Here is a 20,064-nt window from a genome sequence, read left to right on the forward strand (position 1 = left end):
GAATTGACAACTGAGGTATTTTTTCTTCGGGAGAAAAGTTTGTGAAAATTTTCGGCGGAGATAAAAGATTAGACGAGAATCAATAATTCGTTAAAAATTCAATTGGCAGTACTTTAGAAATATATTTTTCAAGGAATCACAAATTGACCATGTAGATATAAATGGATATCATGAAGAGCCGGAGGGTCTCCTGTTTTTTTTTTCACCATCAATTTGCGCTGCGCACACGTGAAGAAAATTGATGGATTCTTGTAGTGACTTAATTTGAATTTGCGCGAATTCGGTCGTTTATGTTTTGCAACTCAAATATTTGAGTTACAGCAATTATACTGCCTCAAATCAGAGTTGAAACTTTTGTGTTGGAATATTTTGTTGAAACGATCTCCGATTGCGTTTAATTTTACCATCATATAGCCTTACGAAACTTCATTTAAAATTCGGTCCTGTTTGCGTACCAAAATGCTTAAAAAATCGAATAAAACCATAAAATAAAATATGCGATTATTTTTTTTTGTAATAATAACATAATCGGACGATGGGTTATAAAACGAGGAAGTCAATGCATTTTCAAATTCCTTCGCTCTTTTCCTATCATTTTTTTCCATTATTTTTATAGAATAACGACATGGTTTTTTTATGTTTTGTTTTATTTCCAGTAAAAAGTTTAGACATTTCGCTTAGATTAAAGTAGGGTATTAAAAAAAGTGAAGAGGAGAGGGCCTCGCGCTCTTTAACTTGTCGCGAAAACCATCGTGTCTCTCAAAAATCTTAAATGATGAATGATCATCGATCATTATGACATAAGCTAAGATCCGAACTAAAAAACGGTGAAGAAAGTTCTTTTTTTTTTCAAAATCAAGCAAACTTTTCAAAAGTTTTCATGCTTCGACAATCTTTTTCTGTGAGGATTGGAGTTTCGTTTGAATATAAATAAGAAAGTGATTCATTAATCCTGGAAATTTTGATAGTTTTTGTTATTGTTTTCAATCAGAATAAATTATGATGCGTGTCATCCGACTTTTGATGAGTGTAATTTTCCTTAATTCAAACGTTTTCTTTCCTCTCAATAAATCAAACAAACAAAAGCGATTTTAAAAGCAATGTAAGTGCTACAACGATGAATATAATAGATTCGTGACGATTTCACGGATTTCTCTCGAGCTTCCTTCCGATTTGTTGAAGGATAGCCTAATCAGAAGAGTCCGAAGCTGTCGATGCAGCGATTTTTGCTTGCGGAGTTAATCGCTTTCGATAGCCGCGGCGCGCTACATCAATCTTTTTTTTGAAAGTTTCTAGATGTTTAACTCTCATCTCGTGATCCGAGTTCTCAGCAGCGTTTCGAGCTCCTGAGCTACCGTTGCTTTCACATTTTTCGAGTGTAGACGAGCACGATGTGATACCGCTATCAGGTGTTGGCGGTGATATTTTATTGCTTGACAATATTTTTGACGGCGTTGCTGTGCACGCTGCACTCTCCTCCGTAAAACCATTAACAACTTCATCAATGTGATTACTCGACGTCTCCGTGTTTGTTTGCTGCTCTCCTGAGGTTGTCGCCGATTTGCGAGTCCTCAGCTTACCCTGTTGACGACGATGAATTCGCGATGATGAGGCTTCCCCCTCGTTACGACCTCTTTTTCGCTTATTTCGAACTGCCTCTTCGTTCTCGCTACTTTTGCTCGATTCACCGTGATCGCTGTCCGCCGTTAACATCGTTGCTGAAAAATTTTGAGTTCTTTCATTTTTGGTAAATTTCAACATTTGTGAGGTATAAAGTACTGTGAAGTAATTCAGCATGCGTATATATTCATTGATTGAGCTTCCCTACGAGATGACTATTAATTTGGTTATTATGGTTACGAGTAAGAGATCAGTTGTTGTATCGAAACGTGTGTTACGAAAATAAAGATATCTATCTTTCTAAAATGATCTCGTATTAATTTATTAATCCCGTCATTCTTACAGTTCAGATTTTTGTTATCGCGCACCGTTGAGAATTCAGTTGTATGCATATGCTGAAAACTATTAAACTCCGAAGTAGAAAAATTCGTTCTGGAGAATCCGACCCCGGAACAACACGTGTCAAAATAATCTAACTGAACTGCAGTGGGACGTCATTTACCCGACGAGACCGAATTTGTTGGTAGACGAATTTTGCTAAGATACGTTTTCTGGTTTGAACTTTGCGGCAACCGTTCTATTCATACCTGAAGCCGCTCGCTGTTTACGTTTCAGTCCTTTACTACGAGATTTCGATTTTGATTTGAATTTCGCCGGTAGCACTTCATCGTCGTCTTCTTCATTTTCATCCGATCCTATTTCCCTCTCTTGCGGGTCTGATTCTTCATCGTTGTTCGCACTGTTACTGGAGAGATTCACCACTTGAGCACCGGCTTCAATAGCTGCTAGCCTCATCAGTTTCTCGCGCCGATTTCCTATTAATCTCGTTATTCGATTTGGCGAATCGACCGATCTTTCCGGCGCCAAACCACCCCCGGATCCAGTTCGAGTACTGTTTCGTGTAGTTGCTCCTAGTACAGAGCGCATTATTTGATGAGCGGAATCTACAAAGCGAAATACCATCCGTATATCAAGGGCACACACAAGACGTATAAAAGTTCAAAAGGGATTACAAAAAAAAACTACGTTTTCTCCATATTTGAGATAGAACTTGAATAGAAGATATTCGGGATTATTTTCGTGAACTATTCCGCAAACCTTATGAAATTTTGATTTCTCGAAAGGTACGAAAACACTTACGTTAGAACATCTCAAAACTGTATACCAAATGTTCACTTTTCTTTCAATTTCGTTTAACTCTGTATGAACCCATCTTATTAACAAGTTAAATAGATGAAACACAGACTTCAAGTTGGAGAATCAAGATGAAGTTGAAAAAAAATATTGTTCAGCTGATTATCGTTGAAGCAGGAAAATTTTTTATCAGATGAATTTTATTTCCATTTGCTCGAACGCAACTTTGCTCACCATCAGAGTCGGTGGCGAAATTTTGTGTTTGTCCTGGATTCAATGTATTTTTCGTCTCACTTATACTTCGTGGGCTGTTCGGTGTGTCTTCGGAACCCCACCCTTCGATCTCGCGTTGTACAAGAGAATCGAAAAACGCCATCATTCTCGGATCTTCGAGAGTCGATTGGTGACTGTAGTCGTGGGTCATAAATTCCCCGCTTCTCAAAACCAATTCTATGTACTCGTCATGTGTGAATACTCGACGCTGACGTTCCTGTTTGCCCGAGTCTCTCTGCAAAAAATATTGCATTTTATAGTGAGAAAAGTCGAACAAGAAAAGTGTTGATTGAAAAGAACAATTTTATTATTTTTTCAAACATTGGAATGACACTACGCAAACATACCTTCAAGCTACCGAGGCAAGAGTTGCACAATGGGAATGGACTCCAAATCTTGATGATCTTTTCGACACCCGAAGATGCGAGAATACAACTTGCTCTATTATACCGGACTTGATTGACGATTGAACGGTGGCCACGTAAAATCATATGTGCCGAGTCCACCCATTTGATTTCTTCACTTGGAATTTTCCACATGTACAAGTTGAAATCATCCGATCCTGTGTCAATAAGAAATGGGAGCAGTCAATATTTAGCATCAGCATGAAAAGTTGCAGTGTTGCCAGAACGTTTTTCTATGAATTCTCATGAGTGACTGTTATCGAAAACCAGAGTCAACTTGAGTACCCGATAAAACGTATTCGTCATCGTCACCGGCGAAGCAACAGGACTTCATCGTGCAACTGTTGTAATAACCAGGTTGATCAAAGTGGCAGAGATGCGTAGGAGAATCGACAGCATACAGGACCGGCGGCAAACGTCTTCGGAGGGCGAGAAGTCTCGTTCCCGCGGAATTGAAACGCACGTTCATGCAGCCCTGAGAGGGCCCTTCGCTTCCATAACGTAAAACGGGCCTACGAGTACGAAAAACATCGATTAAATGCTGTTTAAATTTTAACTTGAGAATGTCAAAGTTTTAGATATTTTTTTATAAATACGTCGAAGAGTTGATAAAAAGAGTGAATAAAAGAGGAATCGCGTTCCACAATAAAATTTTGCGCAAGGTGAAATGAGAGAATTTTTTTTTTTTTTTTTTTTTTTTCTTGTCCTTGATAATACGTACGTCATCGGTTTTCTGACATCCCACAAGCTTATACCCTCTTGCGCATTAGCCGTGGCTAGAGTTCTCGGCTCCATGGGATTGAAGACGACGGAGTGGAAAGCAGTCTTATATTGGGCCAGACAAAATGTTTCTGTACTGCTCGAATCTCTGATGTCAAAAATGAGCACTCTGCCGTCGTCGCACGCGCTCGAGAAGACGTTATCGTTGTGGGGATGTGTCGACAAACCGTACACCGGTTTCTCGTGCAAAAAAAAGTTAAGAGGAGCTCCACTTTGAAAAAATAAAAATACACACACACGATTAAATATTTAAGGAGGTAACAAGCACGAAATGTCAACAGGCCAGAATCCGACGTTACAATCGTTTTCTGGGAGAAGTTTCTTCTTCGTAAAAAGTTTCATATTTTCACCTAAATCAATTTCATTGTTTCCATTTCAACTGAGCTTCCGATAAAACTCCATGAAAAGTGGTATCGTACGAGCTCGAAGAATTCTCGTCTAGTGGATCTTTTGACTCGCGAGTATTTTGTCTTCGAATCACTTGTCACGTAGATTTACATTTTTTAAAACTCATCATTTAGATTAAGGGAGATCATGCGTTACTTGTGATTGAAAAAAACAACTGAACTTTTTTGCTCTTTTTATAATCAAAGAAACGAATAAAATTTATTTTCACATTCATTAAAATGATGTGTAACTTGTTTGTTGAAATTGATAAATTTTTAATACAATGATAGCGGTTTAAATACTTTCGTGGTCGAGCACAATGTGACAACAGCCATTTTCTATTCACTTAAGTACGCATATCTATATTTTAAACCAGCTGGCTCATGGTGTTATCAAAGCTTCCACTGTTTATGTCGTTATTACTCGTTAACCTCAAACAAGTGTTTTCTCATTCCCCAGTGATTTTCACTGGTAACAAGGCTTCCTCGAGACATCATTGATAGCTATAAACATTCTATTTTCTTATTCTCGTTTTTGGGTCTCTACAGTTGGGGGGATTCTATTTCATTAAATCCAAATCATCGCACAGAAAGTGTGCCTGCCATAAGAGCCTGTGTATAACCCTTCGAAAAATGTGATTTTCGTTCATTTTTTTCTCGCCAACTAGACGGTAGATTCTACAATAATTCCGGGAATAGATGCACTGTGTATATTTCTCACATATTTTCAAATTTCAACTCTTAAAGTTGGAATTTTCGATTTCCATTAGATTCGCGTCAACTTCCTTCAAGTACATGTTTATCGAGTTTTTCGTTGACCAATTCATTTTTGCGAGTAGTTGTAACTCGAATTTGATCTTTCGTTATATTCTTACTTTTCGAGGTTGTGGATGATGACTTGGTCGTCGTTACCCGCAGAAAATATTTTCGTTTTACCGCTGTCGTAACCCAAACAAAAAATATTACTTCCATGCTGAGCCCTCATAGGCATGGGCTTTCCAACACCCTGGATCGCTTGTTCGACCTTCCATAGCAACACTCGACGGTCGTCTCCACCTGCGGAAACAAATTTTCTTTGACAATCGTCGGCAATCTCTCAATCAAAGCATTTCTAGGATTTCGTGTGATCCCCCAGAGACGCGAATTTCTTATGTGAAATAGTACGGACCTAAATTCGAGGCCTAACAATTGACGAAAAATATTTCTGCTTTGCTCTGAAGGAACAAGAATGAATAAATTTAAAAAAAAAAAAAAAAAAAAAACAACTTTTCCAGCGTGTAAAGAAATTATTCGAAATTTTACGTTTCGTGAAGCTTGATTTCCGGCCACTGAAGTTTGAAAACATTCGGCAACTTTTATCGTGAGTAAAAAGAGGAAATTCGAAGAGCTCGCAATCGAAAGAAAAAAAAAATACGTCAACTTACAATATTCTCTGAAATACTATAATTAATTGACTATTAAAGAAACAAGTCAGCAACTCGTCATAACAGCATAAATGTACTTGTCTCAGAGTCGCTGCCGCGACTCTAAAAAAGGCTCAATATATGGCCCTACAGTCTGCCCCACAATTCTGGACGAAGTATTTTCGATTTTGTTATAAATGATTTTTCTTGACTGAGCGTAGATTTAAATTGAAGTAAAAATTCAAATCTTCCCTATTCAAAGGAAGAGCAAATTCGTCCATAACTTTGGAGTCAGTGTTGATGATAATTCACACGAATGTACACCAACATTGAAAAAAATACGTTAGTGACACGAACAATGATGAATACACTGAGAAAAAAAATTGTCAATTGAATAACGATTGATGTTATTGGAAGAGTTTTATTCATTTAAGAGCATGGATCAGTCGACTAACCTCACCTCGAATTTTCGAAATGAAAATTCTCCGCTGTCGTTTGATTAATCAAAAAAAGGCTCTGTCAACGGACGCGGAAAGATGGCAAAAATACGCTGACAGGGGCTTTTTTTATTGATCAAACCGTGTCGAACATATTCAATTTCGAAAATTGCAGCTATCTCTCGCACTCACGGTGGCGAAATAGCGACTGCTCCATCACCTTAAGAGTACGGATCAATCACCTAACCTCACTTGGAATTTTCGAAATCGAAATTCTTTGACACAGTTTGACCGATTAAAAAAAGGCTCTATCGGCCCACCCAGGGCGATGGCAAAAATGGGCTAAAATTTTTATTATTTCGATCAGGCTAACGGTGTGGAAAAATTTCACTTTTAAAATTTGCAGCTATCTCTCTCGCACTCACGATTGCGATATACCGACTGATCCATGCTCTTGTAATGTTTTCGAAGAGAATGAATCTCCAGTTTGATGTAAAACTCTTTTGTTCGTTTAATCATATTTAACCTTGTGATGATACAATATATTTCATTGGCCGCCCCCCCCCCCCCCCAGTGCCACATTTCGCTGTTCCAAGGACTTTTTTTTCTTAGGGTATATATGGACGAGTCTATCGTCCGGAAACCGTACGAGTGAGGTTATGTTATTCGTCCGTAAACGTATTATGGAAACGTCACATTATTTTCAAGCATTGTTACCAAAACAGGACTATCTGCTACAAATTCGAACGAATAGCATAAGTTGTTTTACGTTTATTCGTCTGGATATTCAGATGAAATAAATGCGAAAGCATAAAATAATGTAACCGGACGAATAAAACGAGTATAATCATCCGGCATAACGATGTATTTTCGGGTTCATAGCAGGATAGCAAATATTCATATAAATTGTCAACTATAGCGGAAAATATTCGTATAAATTGTTAACTATAGCGGGAAATAAATGTGCGTGAAACGAATTCGTCAAGAATCAAAGGCAGGGTGACATTACGAAAGTACACACGATAAAATCCTCAGCAATATATAACCTGTACGAACAGCCTAATGTTAAATACACGGTAACTGGACGCGGCTAGACAGTGGCGTAAATAAAAATTCTGCCGCGATAAGAACTTCAACATATCATATGGTTAATGCTAATTAATTATTTCACAGTTAATCATTAGTGGCTCGTATTGATATGTAAAGTAGATTTTCACGTAATGAATACGAAAATACACACGAATCTGAAAATCGAACGAATTGTCTTGCTTTTTCAACAGTTTATCAAAGGGAATACATTTCCAAGTGGTGAATGGTCGACAAGTGACAACCGTGCAATAAAAAAAGCAAATTGACAATTTTTTGTTTTGAAGAAGTGTGATAAATTATGACAGAATGAATATGTAAGCAATCTTAAATAGAAGCTAGCGGAATTCCAGGAAAAAGTAAATTATTTTTAATTTATTGATTAGAAAATGAAAGGGAGGTTATTATAAAGGTAGTCAGTCTAATTAGCTGCAATAATGTTAACTACAATTATGATGGAAGCGAAACAGCAAAAAGATAATAAGTAAAAAGGGTAGGATGTACATTTGTGTCTTACCAGAAATGAGGAGATCACCCTGTGGTGAAAATTCTATGGCGTTAACGCAACCATAATGGGAGAGCAAATCCTTGCGAAAGAGATTCTCAGAATCATCTATTCTCGCACTAACCAGCCGCTTGCAATGATTGGTACGATCATCAATTTGCCTTCGCAAAAAGCAGTCGAGGGGATTACGCGTCGACGGACGTGCCATTTCCCTCTCTCGTATTTCACGATTTCGGTGGATTAACGAATTTTTTAACAATATTTTTTATCGACGATCTCCCATTCACGGCTCGACGCCGTGAAAACGAATGTCCAAAGACGTATATAATATGTACGGTGGAATAAATGTCACTACAATATAACTTTGACTTTCCGTTTCTTGACGTACAGTTCCACCAGATTGCTCACAATATATCTATACACGTGTCTCCCTCGCACTCACGGCTCCCTAATTTTTCTCCCTTTCTTCCATGTATTATGTAGTCGTATCCTCTCGATGCTTGATACTCCCTCGGGTGTAAACAAGTCGCGCACTCGAATGCACGAATTCAAATCCACGTCCGCACGAAAGTTCCGATCCTAAACTGCGTCAGCACGGGAAAAAACACGACAAAGAGATATATTTACTTTAACGCGTTGCCACAGCTTCTCGCTCCTGTTGCGCGACGATGTATCGAAAAAAAAAAATCACCGCGGAATACCTAAATTGTTTACAGCTATATAAGCACACCGTAAAGCTCGCGCGCACCTTTCGCGAGCTTTAACTTACGGGAAATGAGGAACGCGTTTCCAATAAAAAAAAGTCGTGAAAAAATATCAACCGAAGAGGGAATTCAGACTGACTGTCGATATCTCTGATGTTTTGTCCGTATAGTAAAAACCTTTCTTTTGGACTCGGTAAATTCTCACACAAGCGCATTCGCCTGTCGATCAGCTGTTTCGCCCCACTACTAGAAGCAAAAATCACCGGCGGTGGCGCTAATGTCTTCAAATGTCATATCTCTACGAGATATATAAATGTGAATAATATTTACACGTAAAACGAAAACATTGACGGATTATATGATAAATCAACGACCGATATTCTGTATTATAAATTTGAACCTCGTATCCGACTAGTATATTCGATGCTGCAAAAATACTATACTATTTTCATGTAATTTCAAAGTCTAAATTCTTGCAACTTAATTTGTCCAAATCTTCACACCTCTCGAAGTCTCGAATACGCCTGGGAAAAATATTTGTCCCGATATTTATCCGATACACAAGGTCGATGGGTCGAACGATGTAGCCGGACCTACCGTTTTTTTTTTTTTTTGTAGAATCTGATGAAGGTTATCGTTCATATTATTTTGTGTCCAATTGGACAAACAGTCTCAGTATCCACTTTTAATTCGAAGGATGCAGGATATTTGGGAAAAGTGTATTATCGTTTGATCAATAAACATCAATTTAACTTAATTTGTTAAATGAAAATTAAATATTATCCAATTGATCGTTGCAAATGGCTAATAGCTTTTTAATACCTTCCACAAAAATAATGGCACATTCCTCAGAAACCTGCTTTCAAACAATTTTTTCACGATTGATATCTAGAACCGCTGTGAAGCAATAATATTGAGTTAACAGAAAAAGTCCAAAACAATTTAGCTTCAGGAGAGATTTACAACACATTGTTGATTTTGTTAGAGTAAAAGATATTGATTTTTCATGGTTGGAAAATTAATTTTAAACGATACCTATCGAAGTCAACAACAATGTTGCTGGGATAAAATTATTAAAATTTATCAATTTAATTGTTTTGAAATAAAGAAATGAAAAACGATGTATTCGTTGATGAAAAGGTCTAATCTGGTTGAAATCTAATTCCATATTCTGTATATATGAACAACGAAGTAAAGTCTTTTGTCTTGACTAAAATATATTTTTGTGAAACTTCCTACAATGCTTGAAACGATTGCTACAATGCTCAATTGCTATAAAAGCGATTTTTTAGTTCTGGAGCATGGACATATACAATTTCAATTTTTCCTCGGATTTCGTGATTTCATTTTTCATAGAATCTTAGTAATTTTATTGCATCGAAAGAAATTTCTATTTAATTGCACAAAAAAATGGGTCCTACTGTATCAATTGAGTCACGCTCATCGGGTTTGTCAACAGTCATCGAATTTTGGAACAAAATGGTTTTTCTGCGATGCTGAATGTTTCAATATGCTTTTTGGAGCGCATGGCAACTGAGCTCGTATTCACCCTTATCGTTTGCAAGTTCGGATAATCAATCCCGAAATACAAAAGAGCTATTAATTGCGCACCCGCGGTCGCATATTCATGAAATAAGAAGTTTGCTCTTCATTCCCATTCTTTGAAAATTTATCCGAAAATACTGATGCTGGGCGGTTAGAAAGATATATGAAACGCATTTCTCGCATTGTTTTCCGACATTCCACTTATCCTCAAACGAAGAATATATGGAAGTACGTTAGTATATAAATATATGCATTATAAACATCCTTTATTGTTAACAAAAAACAAAACTTTAGATCATATAGTATCGCCGTCGTCACAACGGCAGAGACTTTAGTTTGTTTGAATTTGTATAAAAGTACCGCCGTAAGTATTGTAACGCAACCGAATAACGAGGCGCGGACAATGTATTACATCCTATGCTTTTTCCTTTTTAAATCACACACGATGTGTGTTTACTCACACGCAGACGCACATACACACGCACATCCATACACGGGTGTCTACAAATGTGTACGTATAAAGATCCTAATATAAGACGGAGTGACATCCACTTGTTCGTCCGTCAGAGTTTCAAACGTCGAAAAAAGGCTCAGAAAAGAATACATTCGAGCACACCTTTACGCATTATAGACGCAGTTACTCGTTGCAAACCACGTGAAAATCGAAGAATATTCTTCAATAATTCAATCGAATTCTGCCATCCATCCATGATCGTTGTTATTCGTGTAAATTTCCTCTTCGGTTCACGAGAATACCAAGTTCACTTTTGTTTTTGAAAATATTTCTTAAATAATGCGAAGAAAAAAATACTTAATTTTAAGTAGCATTAACGTTTTTCGCTTTTATTTCATGTCGATTCGATATGCTGTCGAACGACTATCTCTTTGTTTCCTTATTTATAATCGTTTCGAATTTCACCCCCCCCCCCCCCCCCCCCCCCCGACTATATATTTTATTATTCGGATCGAAAGTCTCGTATTTATTCTCATCTTCTTATGATAACTCAGATGATCATCATTACGAAGAAAGTTTTCAAGCGATGCTCCCTTCTTTTCGTCTTGCAATATTGTACTTCTGTTAATGTGACTAATAATGTGACTGTTAATGTGAGTTCTTCGCATTATCGTTAATCATCACGCTTTCAATTAATTATTTATTTATCTTTTGCTCCTCGCTTCCTTATGATTTTATTATTTAATCAATTATTATCTCTAAAGTGTTACCACTAGCACACGAACTTAAGTAGAGAATTCGCATACGCCATTGGCCTTATGTTCGGATGGGGCTGTAAACACGAGCAAAACACAAAAAATCATTATTACTGTTTTGTAGTATTCAATCGTATAAAAGAAGTTTTTAAGAATCGTTTAAACTCATGTTCGCAGAATTCATACTTACAACTGCTTCGTACGTTGTGAAATTGGGTATCATGTCTTTGCCATTGAGTCTAATGAAGGCACCTCGGTTACCCATGGTATCGCTGTGAACGTAACGTAATTTTATTGAGTCGCTGGGTTTGCCTTCGAAAAAATTCTCAATCATTTCCTTTGACATTGTGAATTCAAATACAATAATTCATTTTTATGAAATGAAGAATAATTTTTTTGTTCCAAAAACAAGGATTATATTCAAGTTTCGATGGTTAATAATTACACCGCGAATCGTTTTATTCAGATAGTAAGAGAAAGTATATAATCTCGGTGAGTACCTCAGGCCAGCAGACAACAGGGCTGTCAATGTACTCTACCGAGTCTCTTGATAATGAAAAATCAATGGAAACTCGAAGAAAAAAATACAAGCAAATCTCTGAACAAACTCAAATTGCAATGGATCTCATAATGGTAACAATACTTGCTGATAGTTTTTTTATTTCTGTGTATATCTTTTGACGTACAAACAAACGTACCAGTAATTTGGAGCCGAAAATACGGTGATACATTTGCCATCGTGACCGACCTCGTAACCGTCGTTTTTTACTTCATGACTTCTCACCACATAATCCAGGTCATTGAGCTTGAGAAAAGCTTGCGTCACATCCGGGCCGAACTGGACGCCAACGCCTCGCTTACTCGGTGCTCTGCCTGGCTGCGGTTGAGGATCCGACCACAAAAGCTCGCACATTACACCTTCGTACGGTGGTTGCCTGTTTCTATCGATATCACGTATCTCATCCAGTGTCACATCGTCCCTCGAAAACAATCCTCCGTGCATCACCTAATAAACAAAAAACAGTTACAATTTTCATGATTATTTATGAGTTAAGAGTTTTGATCAACAATTTACATTAATATTCAACAATTTAAAAAGTTATTGAGCAATCTATATTTCATTATTGTACAATTCAGAAAAAATCTTCACAAATTATCTCAAACTCTTACGACACGGTAGAAAACGACCTTCAATTTTTTTTTGGTGAAATAATAATTTGCATTTCGTCAAAACTTTTTGTTATTTTATTGAATTTATTGAATTCACATCACGACAACTCTATTATACGCTATTCTCTTTATTTTCGAAAGAAAAGAAGAGAAAAAGGGTATGATTAAACTTCATTATTGCGTACTTCGAAAATTCCATGCTATGGAAAAGATTGGAGCCATTTTGAACTCCGATTTCCGGTTTACTTCTAGAAAAAACGTATTGTAACCGTCTAGGAATGGTAATTGTATAATCGACTCACAAGGACACGCCGGTTAATACAATGAGCTAGCGGTAACCAGTTGTAAACTTCGGTGAATAGCTCTGCCATTTGAGCGGTGTATTTCGATTTAACTTCTCCGTCGAAACCGTACATGTGATTCATTGTTGCCGACTCGTGGTTACCTGGAAATATGTTTGAGCACCAATTTTGATACACGAAAAACGTAAATGGAACAACACTTTGACAATTTTATTTTCTAAAATATATCTAGAATTTCTCCATTACAGCATCGCACAATAGATATAAGAGCTAACTTTAAGAAAATATAGAATGTATGAGAGTTCTTTTCTTTAATGTTAAAAAGAGAAAATTCAAAATTTCTTTCCTTCTGAATAAAAAATTGTCAACTATTATTTTTATGAATTTGATTACGAATAATAAATACTAAAAATATTTTGTGATAAAAATGCAAAATTTTTTTACAGTTCTTTGTATAAGATATTACTCACCTCTCGACATGAAGAAATGATCGGGGTATAACAACTTGAAACCAAACAACGTAAATATACATTCTACTGAAAAGGAGCCTCGATCAACGAAATCTCCATTGAAAAGCTAAAAAATTTGTTAAGAAATAAAGAAAGGTGATTTGTGGAAATACTCAAGCGATGCGAATGAAGAGTATATAAAGTCGATGAAGTAAAGGATACATAAGGATTAGTCTCCGACGGCAATCCGTTGAGCTTGAATATGTTGAGTAAATCATAGAACTGGCCATGTATATCGCCGCAAATGGTGAATTCTTTGTCCTCTGGTACTTCGATGTTGACTAAGCTGGGCTGAGCCATAAACCATGTTTTGACGTCGAGCAAAATTTTGTATGCATATTTTCTATGCAATTTTTGTTGATCCTCATACCATTGAAGCAAATCTTTCATGAACTGCACTGTTACTTTCCCATCTTCGAGCTCCGGTCCGATGTATTCGTTTTCAATGGCTAAAAAATATTGAAAACAGAAAAAGAATAGCATTTTCACATGCCCTCGTTATTTCTAAATGAAAGTTTACAGAATTTTTAAACATACTCATTGCATCTAGGTTGATTGTGTCTGCAATATTCTTTTTATTATCTTCGATGCATATAGCTTTTTCAAAAGCTAGTTTTTTCACTATCTTGTTGCACTCCTGATATTTCATCTTAGCATCTCTATCGTTTGGTCGAGCTTTTGTTACTGTTTCAAAATCCTTCAGGGCCAATTTAAATTTACCAAGGGACATGTGCGCCGCTGCTCGTCGATAGTAACCCTTGACATAATTTCTGTCCAATTCAATTGCCTGGGAGGCATCGCTTAACGCATAACCAAACAATTCAGTTTTGAGATATGCAAAACTTCTATTTCCATAGTATACTGCTACTGTTGGATTCAATGCTATGGCTTTGGTATACAGTTCTATGGCTTTATTGTAATCTTGATCTGTAATTGAAAAAACAATTAATAATTGAGCATGGGTAAAGCCGAAAAATTATCGTTTAGAAAACTTCTTCAATTGAAAGTTATTGAAAGCAGGTTTGCATGATCGTTGATCCTGAATGGATTTTCCTGCATCGTCTAAATTTTTTTATTTCGAATAAACTAAAAACATTCTGTTTTTATGTACATCAGTAGAAAGCATTGAAAAATCAATACACTCATCTTTTTATATTACATATTTCAATCTCAAATATATGGAAAAATATAAAAAATAAAAAAATTCAGAATTGTACCATGTGAAAAGTATCATTATATGCTTGTTAATGGGAACATAGTAAAACTCAATAAGTAAAAACTTGAATGCTTGATCTGGATGAAAAAAATATCAGTGGAATTCTGATTGATTGAACAAATATCGCAAGTGAATGCAACACAAAGAAATACAAATAATATAGAGGAAAAATGACTAAACATTTGTTTGTATATTTCTTTTTCATATTAAAAGGATTGTGAAAGCACCACTGAAAAGAAAATGGACAATGAAATTTTCAAACAGGCTTGAATCCGGGAAAAAAATATGCTAAGACGAAACAATTGAAAATAAATCATTTTAATGTAACTCTATTACAAAAAAAAAGACACCAATCGTTGGAGTTGGAAACTATCAACTACTCAAGAGGTTTATTGGAGCGGTTGAGACGAACTCGGACGATTGTGAGATAATCGATGCATTCGTGATTTAGCAGTATCGAAGCCGACTGCAGTGTCTCTCCAATTTGGTTAAGAGTCGAGATTTTCATGGTGGAGAAAAAAAAAGTGGAGTTTGGTTAGTTCGAAACGCACGTGACTGCGCGAAAGGGACGCTGCCTCGGGCTTGGAGAGTAGAGTGTCGGACCGAACGACAATCTTGATAACAAACGCATCCAGTTAGTTGGACTTTTCATAAAAATGTAGATACGTACTTTTGAAGTATTCATTCGCCACTTCTTTGACTATTTCCGCCTCTTTGACATCCTCCGCGGTCGGTCCCCCCGTGATCTCGGCGTTTACACTCATTACCCCCGGGTTAAAAATTTATCCTTTAATTATAAACCAGCTCACGAAGTGCCGCACAAACGCCACACTAATATGGCCAATGAATGAGGCATTAATCAGATATACCCGCACTTTTATTTTATTCTTTGTCTTTGTCTCACTTTAACAGATATGCATGCTCTTATTTGCGTGCGCCGAGCGTAATAGCGTAATGAAGTTATCACGGAATAACTATTCGAGACCCGAGACCAGCAAGAAATCTTCCATGATCAAGATTTTTGGTAGTTGTACTAGTTGGACATGCGCGCCAATTTTTCTTGCGGTCAACTTTGGAACATTTCCGTGCATCGTATATTACTCGGTCGAAAATATAGATCGCTCCATTCTCCTCGAGCCGCTGTTTCTAAATTTTTCTCTCATTCACTGTCTTTTTTTCTCGTTTTTCTCGAGACAAAATTTTCAAACTCAATTTGTACCCACCTTATGATAACACTCGTTTCTCATGTCGCAAAACCCGCAAAACTCAAACTACCCCTCCCCCCCACGCTGCTTCAGCACGAGAACTTGACATATTGGAAGGAATGGAGCTGGTATCTGCCGGAACGTGTGCCAGGCAGTGCTAGGTAGGAGCGCCGCCGCGTCAAATGTGTGTAAGCACAGAATTCGGTGGAGCAATATAAAGTGTGATGATGAGATCTTTTAAAGTGAAATTTTATGAAAAAAAGTAACGCAACGTTCAGTGTTGGACGGTTTGAACCGGCAACCGGCAACCTTTGTGGCCCCGCTGCATACAGCTATAAAACTAAACTTATTGTTGTTCACTAAATTCCATTATTTTTTCGATCTTGAAACATTTAAATCGTTCGTTATATTCATAAGTAATTTTGGAATCAGTTGAAATGCGACTGTGTCGCATCGGAACAGATCCTGAATACGCCGACTCTGCAATCGTGATTTTATCAAAGAAATAATATTCCTCTTACAGAATCGTAGTACAAAAACTGCTTTTTTTTACTCATAACTCCGCTCTTTGGATCGCGTCTATACGTAAAATGCATAACCTAACTATTTTAACGTTTCTGCATTTTCACGTTTTCGAGTTCCTATTGGGCAGATTGGGCTTATCTTATCACTATAACATAATATTTATTACTGACTTTATCAACTTTCATATTTTTTTAGAAACGGTAAAAACCATGAGAACATAATACCGTCGATTGTTAGACACGTTAGGACTGATATTAGCAAGGCACAAAAATTCATTCATTATTTCAAATATTTTGTCAGACTCTATAAATTTTCTGTTCCCACACTGAGAAAAAAAATTATTGACTGAACAAATTTCAGTGATCGTCGAAATCGATATCTAAAGTTTTACGTGTATCCCACCTACGAAGATCCCATTAAAAAATTTTGATTTATATGTTTTGTGAAAACATTTTTGCATTTAGGTCCGCCATTTGCGATGCACCAAACCCAATCCAACATTTTGATTTTTTGCCAACAAAGTTTCATTTGATTCAAATAAATTTTTGCATTTTAGTCGGCCATTTTGAATCCGCCATTTTGAATTTGTGCATTTTAAGTGCAAATTCACAATCAGCGACCTCAAAAACTCCAGGGTACCAATTTTCGTGGAAATCGATTAAGGAAGTTGAAGCGATATATATAGGACATCATACGAAAAATAGATTAGATTTTATTATTCCAAAATAATGAATTGAAATAATTATGTGTGAAAAATTTGAAGAGGTTTCACCGCCTAGTAATCGAGATATATTCATTGTCGAAAATGACAAGGTTAAACATGGGCTCTTATGGAAGCTTTCAAAAAATTGCAAACTTCAACAATAAATATCTCAATTTTACGACGGTGAATCATCGGCATATCCCGCCAGAAGTTTAACCCTACACCTCATGTGCCTTTTTTCATATCCTCAACCTCATGACCGGGGTTTGAACGCACCCCACTCTTTTTCTGCTTATAAATCCGGTCCTATACGATGCTAAACTGACTTTATCCTACACCATTTTCTTCGTTTTTTTATAACGAAAAGAATGATGTACGATAAAACTAATTTCAATTGAATTTATATATAAAAAAATCCGTCGATAATCAGTCGATAATGTCGCTTGTTAGGACGGGAGCGTAGTTTGAAGTTCGCATGGGGTGTGCTCACACCCCAGTCATGCGTTCTAGGGTTAATACTGTCTTAAGCTTTCTGTTTTAAAAATTTTAATGTGCTAAGTTGGAAAATAGTTTTAACGTAAGATACGCCTCAACCTCCTTAAGATGATGGATCAGTCGGTAATCACACCTCGAATTTTTCAAATTGAAACTCTTTGACATCGTTCGTCCGATTAAAATAATAAAAATGTCATCGTACGCAGCACGATCGCAAAAATCCGATGACATTTTTATTTTTTCGATCAGACGAACGATGTGGAAAAATTTCCTTTTCAAAATTTTCAGCTATCTCTCTCGCACTCACGCTTGTGATTACCGACTGATCCATCATCTTAAGCCAATCTCGAAATAATCGATGACGCCGTCGGTGGCGTCATCGACACTTTGGGCCAGGAAAAATTATGACGCCAAATGCAGCGTCGATGCCACCTAAGGTGTTAACGCTCAATTATGCGATAACCATGTAGTAGAAAAAAAATGTATTCGTATACTTGATGCCAAATAATGTTGTCACCAAATTTTATCAAATTCTGATTATTTTGATTTCGTGATCCACCCTCTTTAATAACTGGCCTGCGCGAACTGGCCGTCGCAAAATTCGTCGCGAATTCGAACGCGACGGATTTGTGGGATCGATTCGTTATTTGTTCAAGAGAATAAAAGCTATTCGTCGAGATGTTTAATAAAAATAAACAATACGAATAAATAAATAAAAAATATTGATTCAACTGCTTTTTTCCACAATTCTTTCTATACTTTTTATACCACATGCTGATGTACTTTCTTCACTGCTTCGTTGTTCACTGCGCTCATCCGATTACCTATTTTACAACAGCTTCTTAACTCAGTTATATTGGTAAGAATCTTATCCGGTATTTAAAAAAATAATATTCCTCACCGTAGCGACCGTTTTTTGATAAAATTCGAAAATACTTTGATCACTCAATAGCGTATGGACGGATTAGGGAGGGAAGTGTATGCGATTTTTTAAAACGATCATTGTGAATGGTCGGGGTGGGGGGATTTTTTTTGAAGGAGAGTCTTCCTGGTTGTGAGAAAAAAAAAGGGAAAAGTGTATAATTTCTCAGTAGATATTTGGGGAGTATTTGCGGCCTCGAGACGTCCGGTCGTTCTGTTTAATTTTTTTTATTTATTACGCTTAAGCCCCGTTAATAAAAGACACCGAAAAAAGTGCAGATTTTAAGTATATATGTGAGGAGCGCGCGAAAGGGTTAACTGTACGAACCGTGGAGAACTTTCTCTCGTCGCCGCTTTCGATGAGACGCGGCCCTTAATGGATTGTCGCGTCGACAAAAAAGGTCCGATAGAAAAGAAAATGCGGAAGAATTCAGCGAGATTAGCACGGGATTATACCTGGCATGCTCCGCCTTAACCCTTTTTCGCCGCGACAACTCACAGAGCCTGCTCTGGCTCGAGTCCGTTTCAATATTCGAGTCTTCCGGGCCCATTTTTTTATTCTCTTATTCGGCTTTGTGTACGTTCACGTTTTGCCGTAAACTCGAGTTCGTTCGCTAAAATTTGTTAATCCTGCCGAGTCTCACACCTCCGTTGGCGTATAAAAAAAACTTAATGCCTCGGTTGGGGGGGGAAAAAAAAAAAAAAAAACAAAACGTTGCGTTTGTAAACTTCAAAGGGATAGACAAAAAAGGGCTCGAGCCGATCGCTTGCGACCGGCGCGACGCCGCGCGCGATCCCGGTGCAAGCAAGCAAGAAACCGGGTCTTAACGGGCGCTGAGGAAAAAGGAGAAAAAAAAATGGCCACAAAAAGAAAACGCACACGGGCACTGACAATACAACAACATCTTTTTGTGACCCTTCAATGACCCGAGTAATATAGTCGATGCACTTGTCGGTAGATTAGGATAGGGCGCGTTTTTTTCCCCGGCTTGTCCCGTTTCTGATTCATTCGAAAAAAACTTACGTGACCGGAACGTGTGACTGGTGGAACTTTGGAAGGAAACCGTTCGAGCAGCACGAGTCACGCAATAGGTTGAATTTTGGCCTGCTCTTGTTGACATCAAATTGAAATCACTTCGTTTTAATTCAATTGGTCGAACGATCGCTGATTCGAATGGTGAAGATCTTAATTAAATCGAAATAGTTGGAATCGTATTCATATTTTCGAACCAATATTCGACGACGAGGCGGTTAACTGCGAATATCGAACAACAGAATAAAATAAAAATCTATAATGGAGAAAAAATAGACATAAATCTTTCAAGGATACGTCAATGTTGACCAATGAAATGTAAATCTCGAATGAAAATGAACATTTTTTCATTTCGAATTTCTTGTTTCCTCTGACTTTTGATCCTTCAACAGAGGATTCCGCTGCGAGTGTTCGACTGCTAAAAGAAAAATGATGATAAACTGCCCATTTTTTGTTAAGCATCTGAAAAGAATCTCCTTGTTTTCAATAGTCGAAATAA

The 20,064-nt window shown here is 37.1% G+C and overlaps 2 protein-coding genes across 3 annotated transcripts; both read right to left on the bottom strand.

Annotated features, from left to right (window-relative positions):
* Positions 1 to 97: 97 nt before the first annotated feature.
* On the bottom strand, positions 98 to 8,965 carry LOC122408708 (DDB1- and CUL4-associated factor 5). 2 transcript variants are annotated; one of them, XM_043415671.1, is made up of 9 exons: positions 8,798 to 8,962; positions 8,041 to 8,612; positions 5,473 to 5,653; positions 4,153 to 4,422; positions 3,717 to 3,943; positions 3,375 to 3,589; positions 2,989 to 3,262; positions 2,208 to 2,564; positions 98 to 1,718 (listed from the first exon to the last, which is right to left on the bottom strand). In XM_043415671.1, the coding sequence occupies exons 2-9, from the start codon at positions 8,234 to 8,236 to the stop codon at positions 1,189 to 1,191; spliced, it is 2,250 nt and encodes a 749-aa protein (XP_043271606.1). In that variant the 5' UTR covers positions 8,237 to 8,612; positions 8,798 to 8,962; the 3' UTR covers positions 98 to 1,188. The 2 variants fall into 2 exon arrangements, with proteins under 2 accessions (XP_043271606.1, XP_043271607.1); XM_043415672.1 differs by having other exon boundaries at positions 2,208 to 2,531; positions 8,041 to 8,965.
* Positions 8,966 to 11,215: 2,250 nt separating this feature from the next.
* On the bottom strand, positions 11,216 to 15,701 carry PpD3 (protein phosphatase D3). The gene is made up of 8 exons (XM_043416837.1): positions 15,354 to 15,701; positions 14,005 to 14,394; positions 13,630 to 13,916; positions 13,429 to 13,534; positions 12,959 to 13,101; positions 12,185 to 12,492; positions 11,677 to 11,758; positions 11,216 to 11,563 (listed from the first exon to the last, which is right to left on the bottom strand). The coding sequence occupies exons 1-8, from the start codon at positions 15,445 to 15,447 to the stop codon at positions 11,504 to 11,506; spliced, it is 1,470 nt and encodes a 489-aa protein (XP_043272772.1). The 5' UTR covers positions 15,448 to 15,701; the 3' UTR covers positions 11,216 to 11,503.
* Positions 15,702 to 20,064: the final 4,363 nt, after the last annotated feature.

This window comes from Venturia canescens, chromosome 4 (assembly GCF_019457755.1).
Source record: "Venturia canescens isolate UGA chromosome 4, ASM1945775v1, whole genome shotgun sequence".
Taxonomy (NCBI): domain Eukaryota; kingdom Metazoa; phylum Arthropoda; class Insecta; order Hymenoptera; family Ichneumonidae; genus Venturia; species Venturia canescens.

Excerpts from the sequence above, each read along its gene's own strand:
- PpD3 (XM_043416837.1), bottom strand. The coding sequence starts at position 15,447 with ATGAGTGTAAACGCCGAGATCACGGGGGGACCGACCGCGGAGGATGTC. Across the intron at positions 13,102-13,428 it reads TCATTTCTTCATGTCGAGAG|GTAACCACGAGTCGGCAACA; the intron begins GTGAGTAATATC and ends ACATATTTCCAG. Across the intron at positions 12,493-12,958 it reads GTATTAACCGGCGTGTCCTT|GTGATGCACGGAGGATTGTT; the intron begins GTGAGTCGATTA and ends TTTGTTTATTAG.
- LOC122408708 (XM_043415671.1), bottom strand. The coding sequence starts at position 8,236 with ATGGCACGTCCGTCGACGCGTAATCCCCTCGACTGCTTTTTGCGAAGG. Across the intron at positions 3,263-3,374 it reads CTTGCCTCGGTAGCTTGAAG|AGAGACTCGGGCAAACAGGA; the intron begins GTATGTTTGCGT and ends TATTTTTTGCAG. Across the intron at positions 2,565-2,988 it reads TTTCGCCACCGACTCTGATG|ATTCCGCTCATCAAATAATG; the intron begins GTGAGCAAAGTT and ends TTCGCTTTGTAG.